This window comes from Urocampus carinirostris, chromosome 17 (genome assembly GCF_059441175.1).
Source record: "Urocampus carinirostris isolate Australia breed hairy pipefish chromosome 17, RoL_Ucar_1.0, whole genome shotgun sequence".
Taxonomy (NCBI): Eukaryota; Metazoa; Chordata; class Actinopteri; order Syngnathiformes; family Syngnathidae; genus Urocampus; species Urocampus carinirostris.
The window spans coordinates 16,859,036-16,877,626 of record NC_142365.1 but is presented as its reverse complement, the minus strand read 5'-3'; the positions used below and the strand labels follow the sequence as shown (position 1 = coordinate 16,877,626).

The 18,591-nt window shown below is 37.3% G+C and overlaps 2 protein-coding genes across 2 annotated transcripts; both read left to right on the top strand.

The window, feature by feature from the left end:
* The first annotated feature begins 573 nt into the window (after positions 1–573).
* Positions 574–5,268, top strand: LOC148349374 (rhamnose-binding lectin-like). The gene is made up of 6 exons (XM_088321547.1): positions 574–649; positions 1,121–1,147; positions 1,250–1,319; positions 2,616–2,689; positions 3,488–3,617; positions 3,683–5,268. The coding sequence occupies exons 1-6, from the start codon at positions 619–621 to the stop codon at positions 3,789–3,791; spliced, it is 441 nt and encodes a 146-aa protein (XP_088177673.1). The 5' UTR covers positions 574–618; the 3' UTR covers positions 3,792–5,268.
* A 1,000-nt stretch (positions 5,269–6,268) lies between these two features.
* Positions 6,269–16,941, top strand: tmem135 (transmembrane protein 135). Its single transcript, XM_088320906.1, has 15 exons — positions 6,269–6,509; positions 11,854–11,981; positions 12,888–12,980; positions 14,065–14,098; positions 14,231–14,296; positions 14,376–14,422; positions 14,498–14,539; positions 15,050–15,202; positions 15,298–15,367; positions 15,429–15,596; positions 16,033–16,096; positions 16,163–16,239; positions 16,348–16,446; positions 16,524–16,591; positions 16,702–16,941. The coding sequence occupies exons 1-15, from the start codon at positions 6,372–6,374 to the stop codon at positions 16,832–16,834; spliced, it is 1,380 nt and encodes a 459-aa protein (XP_088177032.1). The 5' UTR covers positions 6,269–6,371; the 3' UTR covers positions 16,835–16,941.
* The last annotated feature ends 1,650 nt before the right edge of the window (positions 16,942–18,591 follow it).

Genomic DNA, 18,591 nt, shown 5'->3' with positions numbered 1-18,591 from the left:
TGGTCCAAAAGATTTTGTGTGTGTTTTTTGCTAATTTTTTTCCCCCTTTTATTTTCTTTGTTATTGTATGTGTTTGTCTTGCTGTCGGTCACCCCTCTTGAGGGATATGACCAAGGTAGATAGAATAAATATTTTGCTACTACTTCTGTAGAAAACCAACATATATTCTCATGGTGAGCATATATACTTGGATCCTTCCTGAGAAGTCATTCTGACTGAGTGAATATTACAAAAAAGGTAAAAAATTATTAGAACGGTGACATCATACCGTATTTGTCCCCTTTTGCTTCCATAACGATCAACCTCAAAATGATTGAGAATCCCTAGTAATTATCATGAATCATCATTGTGTAACTGTAAAACTGTAAAAAAATGACTTTCTCTGTCAACCGTACCACATAGACACATACCTACATCTCTCGTATTGTTCTTTTGAAAATTCTCCAATGGTATTTGATATACCAATGACTCATTTCCGCACAAGTGATTGTTGAGGGCAAACAGCCAATGGGCGCAAGAATTGCTCGTTTATAAATCGAGCCCTGAAGTCAAATGAAGCCAAAGCAGTTTTTCAGCGAGTCAAGTCAGTCCGACGACTTTGCGTGAAATCGTCTCAACATGGCCTCCCTCAAGTTCCCCTTGCTGGCTTGTAAGTACCAATTTAACGTTGCAATTTGTGTTATTTTTCCTCAAGATCATATGTATATATATATATATATATATATATATATATATATATATATATATATATATATATATACAGTGCACACACAGTGATATCCCTGTACTCTATCCTAATCCATTGGGAATGGTTGCTTTGCCACCAAATTGTTCCAGTACTGAATAATTTTCTTCCATAAGAATAGATGATTTTACTTTTAATTTGTTCCTACGCATTCCAAAATACCTCAAATATGAATAAATCGTGTACTGAATAAGTATGATCATTTAAATTTGTCATAAATAAAAAGGCAAAGTATTCAACTTAGGCAGACTTATTTGTCGTCTACCATGTGGTCCCCAGGCTTGAGTTCAGAGTGGTTGGAGTACTGAGGTATCACTGTATTTAACTATATATATAAATATTCAAGAAAAATCTTTTTTTTCAATTGTTTTTCAGTGCTGGCCTTCGCGCTCGTCACATCAGGTAGTTTTCTTTGATGGATTTGAAAAGGAATGACTTTAAATTGAATTTTAAAAACTGCCGCAATAATTAAAATAATATAACTTTGTGATTTGTGTTGTTCAGTCAGCGCCAATACTTCGTCCTCGGAGGAGGATTTGGACATCTTTGGAGATTTCGATTTGTACCTGTCCGGGTAAGAAAACGAAGCAGAAGAAAAGGAGTCTGAATTTGAGAAGGAAAAACAAGAAACGTTCCTGTTGTCAAATATTGACTCGAAACTTGCAGTCATGTACTTTACAGATTATAATTAATCCCATCTCTCGTTTGCATAAATCGACATTGACATAGAAGACTAGGCTAGTTTTTTAGCAATTCCATTTTTTGTTTTATTTATCCCTGTAATTTATTCATTCCTCTCTTCCCTGTTGTGGATTTCCCTCCACGTATGTTTTTTGTTTTTTACGGTTGTTAGTGTGAAAATGTTTTTTCGGGATAGGAACATTTGGAAATTACTAATACAGAGTTAAGAAAACAAGCAAAGAAATTAAATGATACATTAATAATATGTAATCTTTAAAAACATTTTAAAAATTGTATTTTCCGATGTACTAGATGACGCTTGTTTTTGCCATTGAAAATCGAATATAGCATTTTTTATACTCTAATCATAGGAAGTGCAAAAAAATTCTCATAATGAAGTTAAAGTTAAAAAAACATTGATACTTAATCAGAAAATGTCATACATAACCATAAATCACTTCAGATTATATTTATATTTAGCATGAACCAAAAACATCTGGAAAAAAATTATTCCACATTTAAAATCATTCAATGTACCGTTTATAACCAAAATATGCTAACCAATCTTAGCAGATGCTTAAAATTTTTAGAACCGGTTGGAATTGCCTATCTGAAGGTTTCTCACCCTGTCTTTCTTGCAAGTTCAAAATCCATTCTCTCCTTATTTGAGTGTCTATTTGGTGTCTACTACAGTTTAAACTTAATATTATACAAACTTGAAGTTTAGAAAAAACTATGATACCTATTGTATAATCAAAAAATTTCACGAATAACCCCAATAATTTTATGTACGTATCTTATATATCGCCCTGCGATTGGCTGGCAACCAGTTCAGGGTGTCCCCTGCCCACTGCCCGGAGATGGCTGGGATGGGCTCCAACCCCCCCCCCCCCCGCGACCCTAATAAGGATAAGCGGTACAGCTAATGAGATGAGAGATGAGATGAGATCTTATGTATCAACGTTGTATAATTCTGTCTGTAAAAACAAATAGGTTTGCTTCATTTGTAAGTCACCTCAGAATACACGTAGAAAAACACAAAAAGTCAGATTTATAATCTGGGAAAATGGGATTTATTTAACATTTAATGTACATGCTAGAGTATAAAATCTTAGCCGATAATGAATGGATGTTGTGGGCATTTGTAGTTTGAATTGCCAATGTATGACTTACTTTTTTCCCCCTACAGTAACAACGCCTGCGTCAATCAGACCTGCTACACCCAAACCATCTGTGGCGGTCAGACAGGCACAATTAATTGTAGTAAGTCTTATTTTTCATCAAATAAAACTATTAGGTCGACACAAATGTTCTTTGCCTTCCCGCACTTGTCAAGGTGGCGGCCATTTTGTCAATTGCTGTCAACTGAAAAAGACATCATCAATCCACATCAAGAAAATGGCTCCCACCCGAGATACATACTAATATTTTGTGTACCGTTGGTTGAAATAGTTAAAGCTTTATAGTGGCCCGACTATTTTCCAAAAATGCTTCGTTTTGTTCATAAATTAACATTTTACACTGTAAGAGATGAAAATTAACATAGTGTCAATCGTCTAGTGTGTTGTTATCCTCATCCAAACAGAGGGCGCTAAATGAACATATTTATAATCCCCAAAAAATAAAATGAAAAATCCAGAAATAACAATGCATGATTTATTTGTGTAATATAGCTGGATGCCAGTTCGCTTTTTATTTTGACTATTATTCCTCACTGTTGTTTGTTATTTTGAATATGCATTATCACTATTAGCCAATCATGTTGCTGATCTTTGGTTTTCTCACATTTTAAGGTGGGTCTCCTTTTGTAACCTAGGAGATTTGATAAAAAGAAAGTAATTTCTTATTTGTGGTTCGTGCCCTGTTCTCCTCGCAAGTGTAAAATCAGTCGATGTCTTCTCTCTTTATTTTGAGTGTCTACTAAACTCTACACTTACCACTTCTTGTACGTTAAAAGTTTTCCAACAGCACTTCAAGTTGCAATTCGTCTGAAGAGCTGCACATACTGTATCTATTTGGATTTGATTACATTTGCTGAAATGTCTTTTTTGCCCTGCACAGCTGTTCCTCAAACCATTCAAATAAATACAGCTATTTTGGGGCGTGAAGGGCAAAGCCTTTGCCTGTCAGATGGTATGAGTGGTACCAATCAGAACTGCAGCATCCCCATCCCCATCCTTATCCAAGCCAGGTATGGAAATACCCTTAATGTTTTTTTGCTCCAAACCTCAACTGGTGCTCCTTTTTTTTTTGCAGATGTTTTAACTCAACTGTGTGCGAGCTCACAGCATTTAACCAAACCTCCTTGTTTGACCCTTGCCCAGATGTAAACAAGTACTTGTTCATTCAATACTTTTGTGTATAGGCCGGGGTCAGCAACAACCGGCACTGGAGCAGCATGTGGATTTTTGGCACTTCTTAGTGGCTCCCTGACGCTTTTTCAAAAATGTTTGATAGTGATAATGATAGGGTTTTCTGTAGTAATATGATATAGTATAAAGCTTTTGACTTTTCTGCGGCTCCAAATAAATGTTTTTTTTTTTTGGTCCAATATGGCTCTTTCAACATTTTGCGTTGTCGCTATAGACTCAAACATGGGCAAACAATATATCATTTAAAAGTGGGCTGGATAGTTGTCGTTTTATCGTCCATGTGTGGCTGCAACGATCCATCTTTTACTGTAATCAGGACAAATTCTGCCATATGTAAAAATAATTGAGTAAATAAATAAAAACAAATACAGTATATGCCATGTAAATGAATGAACACATAAATAATTTACTTATTACCTCAATATATCACATATAAAACACGGTTCCCTTAACCCTCGGGTGGTAGTGGCACCACTTCCTGAGGGGTGTCTTGGGCAAGTACAGCCTGGCGATGCCGATCGCTCTCCAGGCTGTTTTTCGGGTAGAGGGTTGCTCCCCCACATGAAACGGATAATACTGGTTTAGAAGTAGCAGAAGAAGCCTCTTATCGGACTCAGATACAGCACCTTCATCATCTGGTCGGCGTTGTTCTTCAGCGCAATGCGTCATCCCACTTTTCAGAGATGAGCTCGCATCGACGGGCAGCGACATGTGATGATGAAATCACACGAGAAAAACCTTTTGAGTTTGTTTAACTTCAGGATAGTAGGGGTCTTTTGCATCCTCCAAAGGGGCCAGTGGCACCACACAGTCAAAGTTTCTTGAATAAAAAATGAGCACGCCAATTTTACAAAATAATAGTAATTACTATATTAAAGTGCTTTACTTGTAAATGACGGTGTGAAAACCATGTTGAAATCTGAATAATGGATTTGTTTCCCCCCAAGCGCATTTATGAGCTTAAAATAAATACTAAAATATTAAAGCACAACACAACTACATCAACTTTAATTAAATATAGGCCATTTTTGTGATCCAATGCCTGAAGTAAAGATCAAATTCAATTGAGACTACCTTTTCCAAAATCATTATGCACATAAAAAACTTTTGCTGATAAAATAATATCAATGACATTCTTAAATTAATCAATCATAATTTTGATTAATAATTTAATTTATCATATTCAGAAAAAAAAACATTCACAGAATATTTTAATATTGTACCTTATTGAAGAAACTTGTTTTGGTGACACTTTAGTGGTTAGTAAGGACATGTTTTTTTCTTGCAAGACTTTATTTTCTTGCGAAGACAATGGAGTCAACATGGAACGTGTATTTGTGGGGATCTCTTCTGGACTACTTAAGTGTAACATTTTGAAAGTGAAACATACATTTTTCATTTTCACTAATTTGTTTATTCGTATAAGTGTCTTTAATTTAAAAACTAAAAAAAAATGATGTAACACTTGTTCCTGTCATCTTGTATGAAAAAGCCATTAATTTCACTATTGTATTATGTTGTCTTCTTATTCTTTGCCGTGTTTGTATAGGTGTTTTAGCTTACCTGTCAACCACAGCCAATTGCTCCCCTTATTAATGATTGCAATTGCCTTAAGTGTCAATAAACGTTACAAACACAACACGCCTATTTACTAGCAGCAAGACAGACGATGCAGAAGAAAAAAAAGAGCATTCGTGTAAATACATTTATTTACAGACTGGGCAACTCAAACAAGTCTTACAGCACTTTTTAGTTTTTTAGTACAGAAATACTCCAAAATATTCCTGCACAAATACCACAAAAACATAACTGAAAAAAAATACAAGAATAACACAGAATTACTAAAACACAATTTACTACGGATACCCTACAAACATACTACTGCAGAAATACTACAAGAATCCCCCCACAAAAATAGTACCAAAATACTGCTACAGATAAACCCCATAGATACAACTCCAAAAAAAAATTCTTCAACACAAACACTACTGCAGAAATACTACAAGATTCCAACAAAAACTACCACAGAAATAGTAGAAAATCCTAGTGCGGAAGTACTACGAAAATACTACTGGACAAATACTACAATAATACCACAAAAATCCTACTGCAAAAATACTAAAATAATCCTACAATAGTACCACAACTTATTTTACAGAAAAACTACAAAAATCCTACTACTAAATTAGCAATGCAGAAATACTACAAAAAATAACAACATACTTCTGCAGAAATACTACTACAAACAACAACAGAAATATTATGACATAAACACTACTGCAGAAACTACTATAATACAAAAACATAATACGACTAAAGTATTATAAAATAATACTACAGAAATGCTACAAGAAAACTGCAGACATACTTCAAAAATGTTACTAAGAAATACTACAAAAATACTACAGATGTGGATAACACAAAAAAATGACTTGAGAGGGGACCCGCATGGCATTACGCGCAGGCTTATCGTGAGCGCGCACGTCGTCGCTTGGCCGCGCACGTCGACGCGTGGCCGCCCCTCTCGGCTCGGTTGTCACTGGGCTAGCTGTCTAACCAACTCGAAAGTAGCTATGGCGGCCCTGAGCAAGATCACTAACAACTGCTACGAAGTGGGACACACTTGGAACCCGTCTTGTCTTCAGTCCTCCGTGGACATCACGAGAGGCGCGCTAGAGGTTGCCTTCAAAATCTACGCCCCTCTTTACCTGGTAAGTGAGTGAGAGGAAGCTAATGTTAGCCTAGCCGACTGGAGTTGTGTCTTTCAACTTTCAAGACAGACTTTAAAGCACAGCGAAGTCACTCGAAAAATAGCGTGGCCACTTGAGAAGGGGAGATAAAACGTCAAATCAAAAGTTGCCAATTTGTGTGGTGATAAACGCATTAGTTTCGTTTCTCCAAATTCTAGTGAGTCACGTTATTCTTGGAACACGCTCAACAAACATAGCTTTCGGTCACGTGACCTTTCAAGCAACCACCATGTTGGATTACAATCGACCCTTTGCACGTGACGTCACGTTACCTTCACTGGCCAGGGATCAGAATTTTCCACGGATCCGCGGATTTCCGCTGTTTTTGAACCCCAAAGGTCATTCCCGTAAATCGTCTAAATTCGATGAGAAAATATTTTGGGGGGGTGAGGTATGATACGTGACTGTTTCATCACCCCAAGTTAGCAGTTAGAGATCGCGAGAAAAATCGACTCCTACCATTGGTCGATAGGTTCGCTGACAACCAATCAGCGGAGCTTTTGTTCAGAGCATTGGCTTTCTCAAACATGGCGCTCCTTCCGGTCTTTTCAAACGGCGAAATGAGTGTTTGAAAAAGTAAATATGAAAATACTAAGAAAAGAAGACGAGGCTTTTGTCTCCGAGATTGATAAAGGAATCAAGAATAAATTTAAGTGGTCATGGCTGGAGAAGATTGTCACAGTAAACGTTAAAATCGGCGCAAAGATCGAGGAAGTTACAGAAACTTTGAGCCAGTTCATCGCAAAGTGTGATGTTCCAGGGAAAGCAAAGTGTCTATACTGTGTCGATCTGATCAATTATGGTACGCGAGGTTGTGTGGCACTGATCGATCATGCTAAAATGAACAGGCACAAAGCAAAAATAGCTTGCCTGCGATCAAATTATGCACTCGGATCCGCATTTAAAATCGGCAGTGAAACTAACAGTAACACCACCGGTTCAACATTATTGGCCGTTCCAAATCCTTCCACTTCAAATACTAGCAGCAGTCAACCACTGGTTCCCCTGTGTGACAGAAAATCCCAATCTGAGGTATTTATAAATCTATTTATGAAATGATTTTATCTTTTGTGTTTATACAATATTTAGAACAGGATAAACAAAATTTATGACATGTATTTTCTTTAAGCATGTTCAGTTTGTGCATTCTATTTTCAAATTAATGATGAATGGTTATTAATGTATATATTTTCATATATATTGTTGATTAGTAGCTAAATACAAGGTCCATCTTCATCATCAAAACACAACAACAATGGTGATGGTTGTAACATTGTAATCCCCCAATTGTTTTAAACATCTTAAAACTGAAAAAAATACATGGTTTCTGTTTTGTTGGATTTAATTCATTCTAGTGCAATTTTCACATAGCAAATAAGATAAATGCTGTTGGCTTCAGGGGGGCTTAGCCCCCCTGAGCCCCCCACCGGGCTCCGCCCTGGACCTGGCCGGGGCCTGCGGCCCCTGGACACTGGCTATTTCAGCTGAAAATGAAAATCTCCATTCTGATCCCTGACTGGCAGAGTGAGAACCATGACGGGCGGCAGAGGCCCCCTAGCTGATAGCAGTTTAATGGGTAGTTGAGTTGAAACTAACATCGATGACAGAGGAATATACCCACAACTTTTTGCAATCGTGATTAATTGCTGTCCGCTAGGCTTTGCCAACTGACAAGGTTCTGGATACGATTTAAAATTGTATCCGATCTGTTTTGATTAAGACGGAAGATGCCGATGTTTATCTTTAAAACAAACGCAGGGCCTCCCAACCTCAAATTATTTTAGGATTTGCAATAAACCGTTTTACAAGGTACGGTAAATGTATTTTCGATTAATCTTATGTTAAGTAGGTACAGGTCACGTCAAAGACTCTGAATATAATAAATTGGCTAGTGGTCATTACCTATGTTAGAGTCTTACCGTAAACGAGCTGCTTTTTTTTGCAATTCATTGGCGATTGAAACCCACAATCTTCCAAATATATCATGTATTGAAAACTGTTATGTGCTCTACCATAAAGCTTACCAAGCAGAAATAAACTGCAAAATTATTGATGGATAAAATGTGAAACATGCTCAAAAGTGAAGACTTCATTTCGTCAAAGTAAATATTTTCAACATGCTCAATAGTGATTTCCATACAAGATGCAAATGCCGTTTGCTTTACTATTCTATTACATTCCCCCAAAATTTAGATACAAAGTAATTTTAGTAATGATTGCGCCAGGGGGAGATTTCACGCCGGGGTGGATTTTTCAGCTAAACGAAGCACAGCAACGCGTACCAGCTACTAAGACCTGGTAAGCATCCAGACTTTTTTAAGCTTTTAGATCAGCACTGGTGTATGGGGATACTCCATTTACAACAAAGTGGTACATATCGTGTAGACGGAAGTCAGACAGACTGGACGATTTTTTTGGATGTGTGAATGTCAGGAGGAAGACCGTATGCGGTGTCTAAAATAACGTCTGCATCTTTTACGTCGGGCGCACACCTTACAAAGGAAAAAAAACAGCAAGATTTTTTTTTCAACTCTAACGTTTGAATTTTTCCGATTTCAAAATCTTCGTTCGGTTTGGAAATTTGCATACTCGGCAGCCAATCAGAAGCCTGCATCGACTAACTTTGTGCTTCCGGACTTTCCCGAGCTTTATAAGGTCGTGCATTTGCATATCATTTTCCAAAGTAGACGCACAGAGAACACAATAAAAATGGAGAAGTGGTTAGGAATCAAGCCAAAACCTCATTTTCGAAAGAAGCTAAAAAAAAAACTATGACGCTACAAAACGTAAATGTACATTAAAAGCATTGTGGAAAGAGGAGTTCACGTGGCTTGTAGCAGATGACGCAATGCAAATATTGCATGAATGAAGATGAGTAAATACAGGTACGTACTGATGGTAGATGGAAAACAGCGATGTCATATACATGCAATGAATGTTATAAGTAGATTTATAATAAACTTGATTTTAAAGTGTTGTTCTGTTGTATATATCTGATTATCAATCCTTAATACTTTGCAACAATGTTTTTTTTGCGATTAGTCGTCTTATTGTGTTTCAAGTTGTGAAAAATGGGGCAGGCAACTTTATGGCTGGGCAGGCAACTTTTCAGAGTTGTCTGCCCTGGTGTCCGCTAACTTTTTGGCATGAGTTTCAGACACTGCTTTATGGCTTGGTAGCTAGCATTGATAATACTATACTCAGTTTCTCTTAATAGCGCTGCACAATACTTGTTTGACTAGTCATTGCCAATGGTTTTGAATACAGGGTTCTCGCGGATCCTTGAAAAGTCTCAAAAGGCATTAAATTCATTATTCTGAAAATAAGACCTCAATTGGCATTAAAATGTCTTAAATCCAATTGTAGGAAGTCTTAAAAATTTAAACACAAAGATTTAGTAATATCCAGGGAGTATCGAGTTTTTGTGTGTTCATGATGAAACCATTTAAATAGGTCATGAGTATAGCAGTGATGTTTTTCAAAAAGTTAGACTCTAAACCAAAAAGTCATCTTTTATGCATCATAATAAAAATGCTTCATGGATGTAGCAGAGGAGTTTTGGGGAATTAGTAGTAATCTGCTAGTTCTGACTGAGGATCCATGAAGTACTGTAAACGTCCTTTTCATTCATTGTTTTCGTTTTGTTTGTCTCAATTGTCTGCCCAGTGACTGGTTGGCAACAAGTTCAGGGTGTCCCCTGCCCACTGCCCAAAGATAGCTGGAATGGGCTCCAGCCGCCCCTAGTGTGGATAAGCGGTGCAGATGATGGAGGGATGTTTCAGTTGTTTTTTGTTTTTTATATCGACTTGGTCTTAAATTTGATTTCAAAAGGCATTTAAAAAAGCCTTAAAAAGTCTTGAATTTCACTTGCCTTAAGCTGTAGGAACCCTGGAATAGTATAGCTGTTCTTGTTGTTGTCTACTGTTTACTGGTCTTGTCCACTGTTAACTACAGCTTACTACTGTCCGTCATGGTGTCGTTACGTGGTCAAGTTTCGCGTGTACAAAAGGTCAATAGGCCGTTTTTCGTGTTGGTAATCAAGTGTTACGTTGCCAAGCTGCGTGCATTTTTGAGGTAGAACTAAATAATTCATGTCAATTTATACCAGCCGATTGACACTCATCGTAGATAGTAACGTCTCGAATAAGCACAAAATACTTATAAGCAGCAACATAGCAACTTATTTAAGCAATCAATGTCAAAAATTTGCAAGGCACTTTGATTTTCCTTGACTTGGAGCCACCTTCATCCCATTCGGTGCGTAACGTGTATATGTATGTTTTCAGAAGCGTTTTCTCTGAGTGCCAAGAGAGAAAAATACTTTTTTTGCTGTTTGAAAAAAACTATTATAAAGGCTTTGGAGCAGCTCATCAGTAAGTATCAAGTAAGATTCAGTATCATAAATCACCACTGGATGGCAGAAGTGGCTTTGATCAGTTTTTTGTCCACACATCAAGGAAGCTCTCACTTCCTTGTGTTGCTTCCTGTACCCTGCAAATGAGAGTTTGTAGGCGGCCCTTATGGTGAGTAGGCACAGTGAATCATGGGTTGATAAAAATTAAGATATAAGTACAGATAGTTAACGCTTCAAAGCTTTTCTCCTTTAAAAAAAAAGATAATAGTCTCTTCATCCTCATTGGCTTGGAGAGGGATGACGTTTCGTGTTTGTCTGCGATCTCCATGTTGACCGAAATCATGCGATAATGTCACCGGAAACATCAAGCGCTGAAAAGTTTTTGCATCATACATGCATAACTTTTGTGGTCTTGCAAAAAATATATTATTCTTTCGGCTAAGTGCCCTTGTGTCTATGGAAACTATTATTGAGATATTTGCAGTAGTGACGGCAAGGAAATGTTTCACACACACGTGGGGTTTCAAGATTGGTGGGGACCAAACTATAAAACACCCACATAAGTCTCATGTGATGTACTGGAAAGGCAAAGCCAATACATTGGTCCTATGCGTCAGAAAGAAAACAAAGAAAAAATAAAGGGAATAAAAAAGAAAACATGAGAGAAAAATCGAAAAAAAGGGACAGTTTCTTCCTTAGGTAGGACCATCCCCACCCTGAACAAGATTGCAAGACTGTGAAAATTGCACTTATGACTTAGGTCAGTCTCAAAGCACTAGCTTGTAAATATATTTGCCTATCTCATTTTAATCTTTTCGGTCTTTTTATGTGTTAATCCTGGAGTGCCATGTCTAATCTAATTGCAAACAATGTTTACTACATTGTTATTTTTGACAATACGGGCTATTATATTGTTAATGCAAAGACACTTTTCTCCCTTTCATCCAACAGATAGCAGCTATTCTTAGGAGAAGGAAGAAAGACTACTACTTGAAAAGACTTCTACCTGAGATCTTGCAGTCCACCTCTTTCCTCACTGCCAATGCAGGACTCTATATCTTCCTTTTTTGCCTTTTCAGGTTAGTTTCCTACTACAAACATTGTTTGTTTTTGTTCATGCACAACACATGTTCAATACACATTCAAGAAGTATTTTAATTTCCAATTTGAGTAAAGAAATATAACATCACGAAGTGGCTATGTAATCCAAGCCTGGTATTGCGTGTTCTGGGAACTTAATCATTCTATTCGCATATAAGAGCACCAGGGTACACCGCGGACATGTTCTGAAAATACATCATTAGTGATGGGTAATTGTGATTTCCAAGGAATTTTATTTCTTACCGGCATGTTTTAGTAGTTGATTGAGCCAATTTTTACTCATCTTCTAATAATTACATTATAGATAGATAGATAGATGGATAGATACTTTGTTCATCCCCGAAGGGAAATTCACATTTCCAGCAGCATCCCTGAGCTGAGAACAATCGAGAACAATCGAAAATAACACGGGAGCTGCTGGAGTGGCTGCCATTCGTGACGGCGCCGGAAGAAAAGATTCAGTAACAACATAGTAATAACATAAGTTGTCATTTTAGAAATACATATCAAACTGGTAGCTCTTCATGCTAATCAGTAACAAAACAACTCACAGAATCAAATCTAAGCAGTTATATTTTTGAGAAGAGCGAGATGTCCTTTGTGTTGGAGAATGGGCTAAGAGATACAGTGAAAATTCATTACCATTAGGCAATTTTTCAATGAATGCTAAAAGACAAAAAAGAGGCCAAGTTTAACACACTTTTTATATTTATTTGCAAAATGCCATGTTTTTATGCTATCTATTTTTATTATTTTTTTAAGAAAGTGGAAGTTGTTGTTTTTCTCAATTTTTTAAAAATCACACAGACAATCAGCCCGAGCTGAGAATTATACAGTGAACCACGGAACTGTGATTTGCTAAGTTTAAATATTTCCGTTGAAAGGAAACTTCTGGGAGGTTTTTATTCCTGGTCAGCCGGGTTTGGCTCAGCACTGCCCGCCTCATATGTCGCCATTCTCCTGGAGCGCAAGAGCAGGTGAGATTTTTTTCTTTAGAGATGCACAATCATTTTTGAAGCCATAACTGCTAAATATGACCACAGTTATTGGCCAGATAGAAAAAAGGCCAGATTTTCAGTCTCTATTGGTTTGAATGATTCAAAGCATTTATGTTCTGCATTAGAATATATTTTGATTTTCTACAGAATTAGTAGCAAAACTTGGTCCTGCCCCATCTCTATCTTACTGTAATCAGAATATATAACGATTTTCTTTACAAGTAGTAGCACAATTTGGTCATGTCTCCTTTCTACCACCTCGTAGTTCTAATATATTTGGATTTTCTATAGATGTAGTAGCACAACTTTGTAATGTCTCCTCTCCATCTCCCCGTAATACTAATATATTTTTATTTTCTTCACAAGTATTAGCACAAATTAGCCGTGTTAATGCCCTACCTCCCCATAGTTCATATATATCTGGATTTTCTATATATGTAGTAGCACAACTTGATTGTGTCTCTTCCCTACCACTTTATAAATGTGTGTGAGGCACTGGAGAGCTTGACTAAGATAAGATTCTAAGCCTTGATGTTCCTGTATTCCACTAGTTTAGAGAAGTACTAGCACAACTTGGACGTGTTTCCCCTCAACTTATTACCATTATGCACGGGGCATCCGAGAGTTGGGACATAGTCACATTACTCAGGATGTTCCTGTACTGGATAAACACAACGTGTAGTGTACATATTTGAACATTTTGTACTCCTGTAGCAAATCATTACATTCCCTTCACGAGTGCCGGCTCTTTTGAAATACTTCCATGGCCACAACTGGTCAAACATTACATTTGCCTAACGTACATGTAGTTGCATCAGTATTTGGATATTTATTTTTATTATACAATAAAAGTAAATTCTATTCTATTCTTTAAAAGTGACATGTTTTCACATCATGAAATAAAAGATTGCATGCAGTTAAATTTTTTTTATTGAATATCTGCTACCACAAGCAGGATTTAATTAGTATTGGTAGGGAAAAAGAGTCATTGTGCATCCCTAGTTTTGTTCATTTTCTCGAATTTTTTCCCCAAATTTGAATTCTGTCATCTGTTCTTGTGCAGGAGAGGACTTCTTACAATATACATGACAAATCTCGTACGTACGTTTTATCTACAGTTTGGAGATTTTTCTTTTTAGTTTACATTAAAAAGGGAAAGATAATGGCGATGAATGTGAAATGATAGCGCACCCGATTTAGCCGGTGATGTATAAGTGGTTTGTTTGCAGGCAACAGAGACTTTGTTCCGTATGGCCGTAACACGAGGCCTTGTCAGACCCATCAATCACGGCGAGGTGACATACATATGGCTTTTCTTCACGTGGTTATTCTGACCTTCCCATTGACTTTTTTATGGTTTGTTTTTCCCTATAGGTGCTCCTATTTTGTGTCACTGCATCCCTCTACATGTTTTTCTTTAGGTCAGATCTTGTCTGTGTTTTCACGCCTTCGGATGATTAAGATTCTGAGTACAATTCTGTTTTGTTGACAAACAGGAGTAAAGATGGACTTAAAGGCTTCTCTTTTTCCGCATTGAAGTAAGTCTCTCAGATTTAGGGCTGCTACAAACTACTATTTTAATCATCGATTAGTCACTTTGGAAACGATAAGTCGAATAATCGGACCATTTTTTTGGTCTGACTCAGTTTCGTTCAGCTGTCCAACATGCTCTTTAAATGTTAGTGCGTTGCTGATCTACCGCCACGATACGCAAGGTCTGATTTGCAAATTCTGCAAGTAGTCTTTTTATTTACCGTATCCTGGCTAAAATGCTACGCATATTTGATGTTGATTCCGCCATTTCTGTATGTTTACTTTGCCGTTTAAGAATGAGATGCTATTGCGGCATTTGCGATTCTCAGCAAAGAATATATTTGTGTAGAGATGTCTTATTCTTGCATATCTGGCGACAATAGTGGACAGTGTAATTCATCTTCGACTATTTTTAATCATAGTTTTTTGTCAACAACGTTAACTAATTGTTGCAGATCTACTTTGCTTGTTTTTGTTATCCTAAGGTGTGGAGGTGCAATTTCTTTTTCTTTCAGATTCCTCATTGGCAAGGAAGAGATCCCGTCTCAGTCTGTTCCGGCAGAGCATATTGCTGCAACTCCCTTAGAGGCGTCGGCTGCTTTGGAGCCCTCCTGCAACTCCAGGAGCAAATCTTGGCTGGCATCGATCAGGAAGCTGTTGGAGTCAATGTGAGAAAAATCACACTCGTTGTTTCCTTTTGAAGATGTTTTTTTTGGAGGGAAGAGTTTACATTGTATTTCTTTTTGCACCTGCAATCCTCTAGATGCAAGCGAGGTCCAAAGCACAGATGTTGTAAACATCACCACGACAACTGCATTTCGTACTGCGTCAAAGTACGTCATCGCATTTATGAAATGCTCACATGCTCAATTTTACAAAACATTTTGTGCTCAGGGTTTTGTTCGCATGTTCAGCGTGGGCTACTTGATTCAGTGCTGCCTTAAAGTGCCCTCTGCTTTCCGGTACCTGTTTTGGAAACCCTCGCGCCTTCCCTCCCTCTTCTACGACAAAGACAACTTCCAGCTTGGAGCCTTTTTGGGCTCTTTTGTTAGCATTTACAAGGTACATGTGTTTTTTATAAGTCCCATTATAGAATCGAAGCACAAACACGGGCGGAAACAGCATTGGCGGAGAAAGGCAGGCCGCCAGGTGGGCCCTGTACCTCCAGCCTTGTTCAGTACAGAACAATCGAGCTTGATTTACGATTTATTGAGAAATATTGAAGCAAATTGACCTGATCAAAACACTTGATATAGTTCTCGATTTTGTCGTGGAATATCCGAAGCCGTATTATTACAAAACTTTCACAAACACATTTTGAATACATATATAACCAAGCAATAAAGAAAAGTAGTATGTCTTGCGACATCAGGGTCTTGGGACAAAGAGAATGAAGCCCACTTTAAAAAATATGACGAGTACCAAATGAGTAAATTTATGGATAATAACATTAAATTTTTGACAGCCCACTTTGACGGTCCATTTTTGGTAATTTCAGGGAGTGAGCTGCTTACTCCGTTGGTTGCGTGATATTGACGATGAGCTCCACGCTTTGGTGGCCGGTACGTCCACATTTTTCTTCGAACTAGCTTTTTCATGTTAATGGTGTTTTTACTTTATATTTCCAGGTTTTCTGGCAGGACTGTCCATGTTCTTCTACAAGAGCACGTCGATATCCATGTATCTCTTCTCAAAGCTGGTAGAGGTAAGAAATGCCTGCATTGGAATTTTTTTTATAAGTAAAAAAATAAAATAAAAATTCAACGTACTTGTATTGTGGCTCACACTGGTGCCATTTTGCCCTATTTTTTAGACTTTATACTTTAAGGGCATTGAGTCCGGCCATTTCCCGTACTTCCCACAAGCGGACACGTACCTATATGCCGTCTCCACTGCCATCTGTTTTCAAGCGGTAAGTGACACAAAACAACACTACAAAGTCATTCAAGGTTACAAGACTTTTGAATCTTTATTGGCGGTCATTGTCAGGCTGTGATGGAGATGCATAATCTTAGGCCTGCCTACTGGAAGTTTCTTCTGCGTCTCACTAAGGGCAGGTAGGATGAATTTACAGAGAAAAAAAATATGTTCATCAATTGTTGAAGAATTGCACTTGTATGATCACAAACTCTTAAAGCTACTTTAATGCTGATTTTCTGACTCGCAGGTTTGGCGTGATGAATCGGCAGGTGCTGGATGTTTTCGGCACGCACGCCTCGAGGAACTTTCGGGGGTTTTCGCCTCAGCTGGACCCACGGTACCTCTCGGTGGCTGGTCAAAGCATTCCTCAGTTAGGATGATATTCATGAAGTCAGGGGTGTGGTGTGTACAAAGTCTAATTTTTGCAAAAAAGGAAAAAAGTTGTATTTGGGCAGCATCTACTTGAGTATTCTGCCTGTTTTTTTCATATTTTAATCGGCAGGTATCTTTGGTTTGTTTTTCTGATAAAGGCTTGTAGCATTCCAACACTGGTATCTTATCAGGTTCCTATAAACCGAAACACATATTTTTGGTAAGAATATTTTTAATGATCCAACTAATGTTTGTGTTTGTTTTGGTTACCAGAATAACAAGATTTAAGCCAACCAAATAATTATTTATATCCTTATAGCAGGATGGCTGCTTTTGAACATTTGTAAGTAATAATTGTAATTGTGCTGACTCATCGATATAGATTAATGGAATTATCTTTACACCAATCGTAATAATGTGATTGTTGAACGCCAAAGCAAATTCAAATGGTTAAAGGTGGAGTGCAAAGTTTAAGGGGTTCATAAAAAGTTGAAAGTAAATATTTTCTCTATTAGTTAGATAGATAGATAGATACTTTGTTCATCCCCGAAGGGAAATTCACATTTCCAGCAGCATCCCTGAGCTGAGAACAATCGAGAACAATCGAAAATAACACGGGAGCTGCTGGAGTGGCTGCCATTCGTGACGGCGCCGGAAGAAAAGATTCAATTTGAATCATGTACAAACAAACAAACAAACAATTGAATCATGTACAAACAAACAAACAAACAAACAAAATAAGGATGTGTTAACAATGCCCAACTGTGTTCCAAGAGACCCTATGCTTTATTTTATTTTCCATTGCGCCAAACTTTTATTTTACTTGCATCCGGCCTGTTTGCTGCGGAACAAGCCCCCAAAAAGATGAAAAAAAGATTTTATTCGAGCATGTCTAAGACAAAAAGACACAATGGGGTACTCTGCTGTCATCTCCTGGCTGAAAGTCATGATTGCAGGCATACGTTTTCAGATAACCCACCCCACCGTTAGTATTCACCATCTTTCCACGAAAAATGTAATTTCATAGTTTTTTGTGTTACCATGTAAATATTGGTCGGATACATGAAGAAAAGCCACCTCGAACAATGTCAACATTTTAAGTGACTGTGCTAAACTATTTTATAGTTATGACCTTGGTTGGTCATGAACAGATCTCGACAGTTCCATTTGGTTTTTAGATTTTTTTATTTGCAGCCAGCTTTAGACACATGATACCTCTTTTCATTCTCTTTTGGCAAAATTATAAGACATTTTACAGATTACACTTATGCAATTGTTGTGCAAATGTTTTTGACTTATGTGGAGATGAAGCATTAAAATGTTTTTAATTTATGCACTGTGTCTATTACTTTGTTGGTACGTTATATTACGACAGTGACATATTTCAAAACATTGTATTTCAAGTTTTACGTTTCAATTGCTTCAAACAAAGGCACAAGAATTGTGACTCGATTTTAATGGGAATGATTTCAGGTAATTTGTGCAATTTTTTTTCAAATGTGAAGCAATTTAGTGTTAATAAATCCAACGTAATAGTGAGTATTGTTAGGCGGAAATGACGCTTCCTCCAGACAAGAACGACTTTACAATATAAAACTAAATATTACAACGCATTGGCAAAATGCTAGCGTATTAGAGCTTTACTAGTGTGCAAACATTGATATTAAGTTTTCTTAAACTGGGAATCATCCTAGAATTTTAAGAAACCGTTTCAATACAGTTGTCATATGTTTTACTTTGAAAGTTCCTTCATTTCGCCCCTATT

What these genes read in the sequence shown, in the direction of transcription:
- LOC148349374 (XM_088321547.1), top strand. Translation starts at nt 619, where the DNA reads ATGGCCTCCCTCAAGTTCCCCTTGCTGGCTT. An exon ending in CTTCGCGCTCGTCACATCAG is followed by an intron (nt 1,148 to 1,249) that starts GTAGTTTTCTTT and finishes TGTGTTGTTCAG; the next exon opens with TCAGCGCCAATACTTCGTCC. An exon ending in GACAGGCACAATTAATTGTA is followed by an intron (nt 2,690 to 3,487) that starts GTAAGTCTTATT and finishes TGCCCTGCACAG; the next exon opens with CTGTTCCTCAAACCATTCAA.
- tmem135 (XM_088320906.1), top strand. Translation starts at nt 6,372, where the DNA reads ATGGCGGCCCTGAGCAAGATCACTAACAACTGCTACGAAGTGGGACAC. An exon ending in CTCCTGGAGCGCAAGAGCAG is followed by an intron (nt 12,981 to 14,064) that starts GTGAGATTTTTT and finishes GTTCTTGTGCAG; the next exon opens with GAGAGGACTTCTTACAATAT. An exon ending in GACCCATCAATCACGGCGAG is followed by an intron (nt 14,297 to 14,375) that starts GTGACATACATA and finishes TTTTCCCTATAG; the next exon opens with GTGCTCCTATTTTGTGTCAC.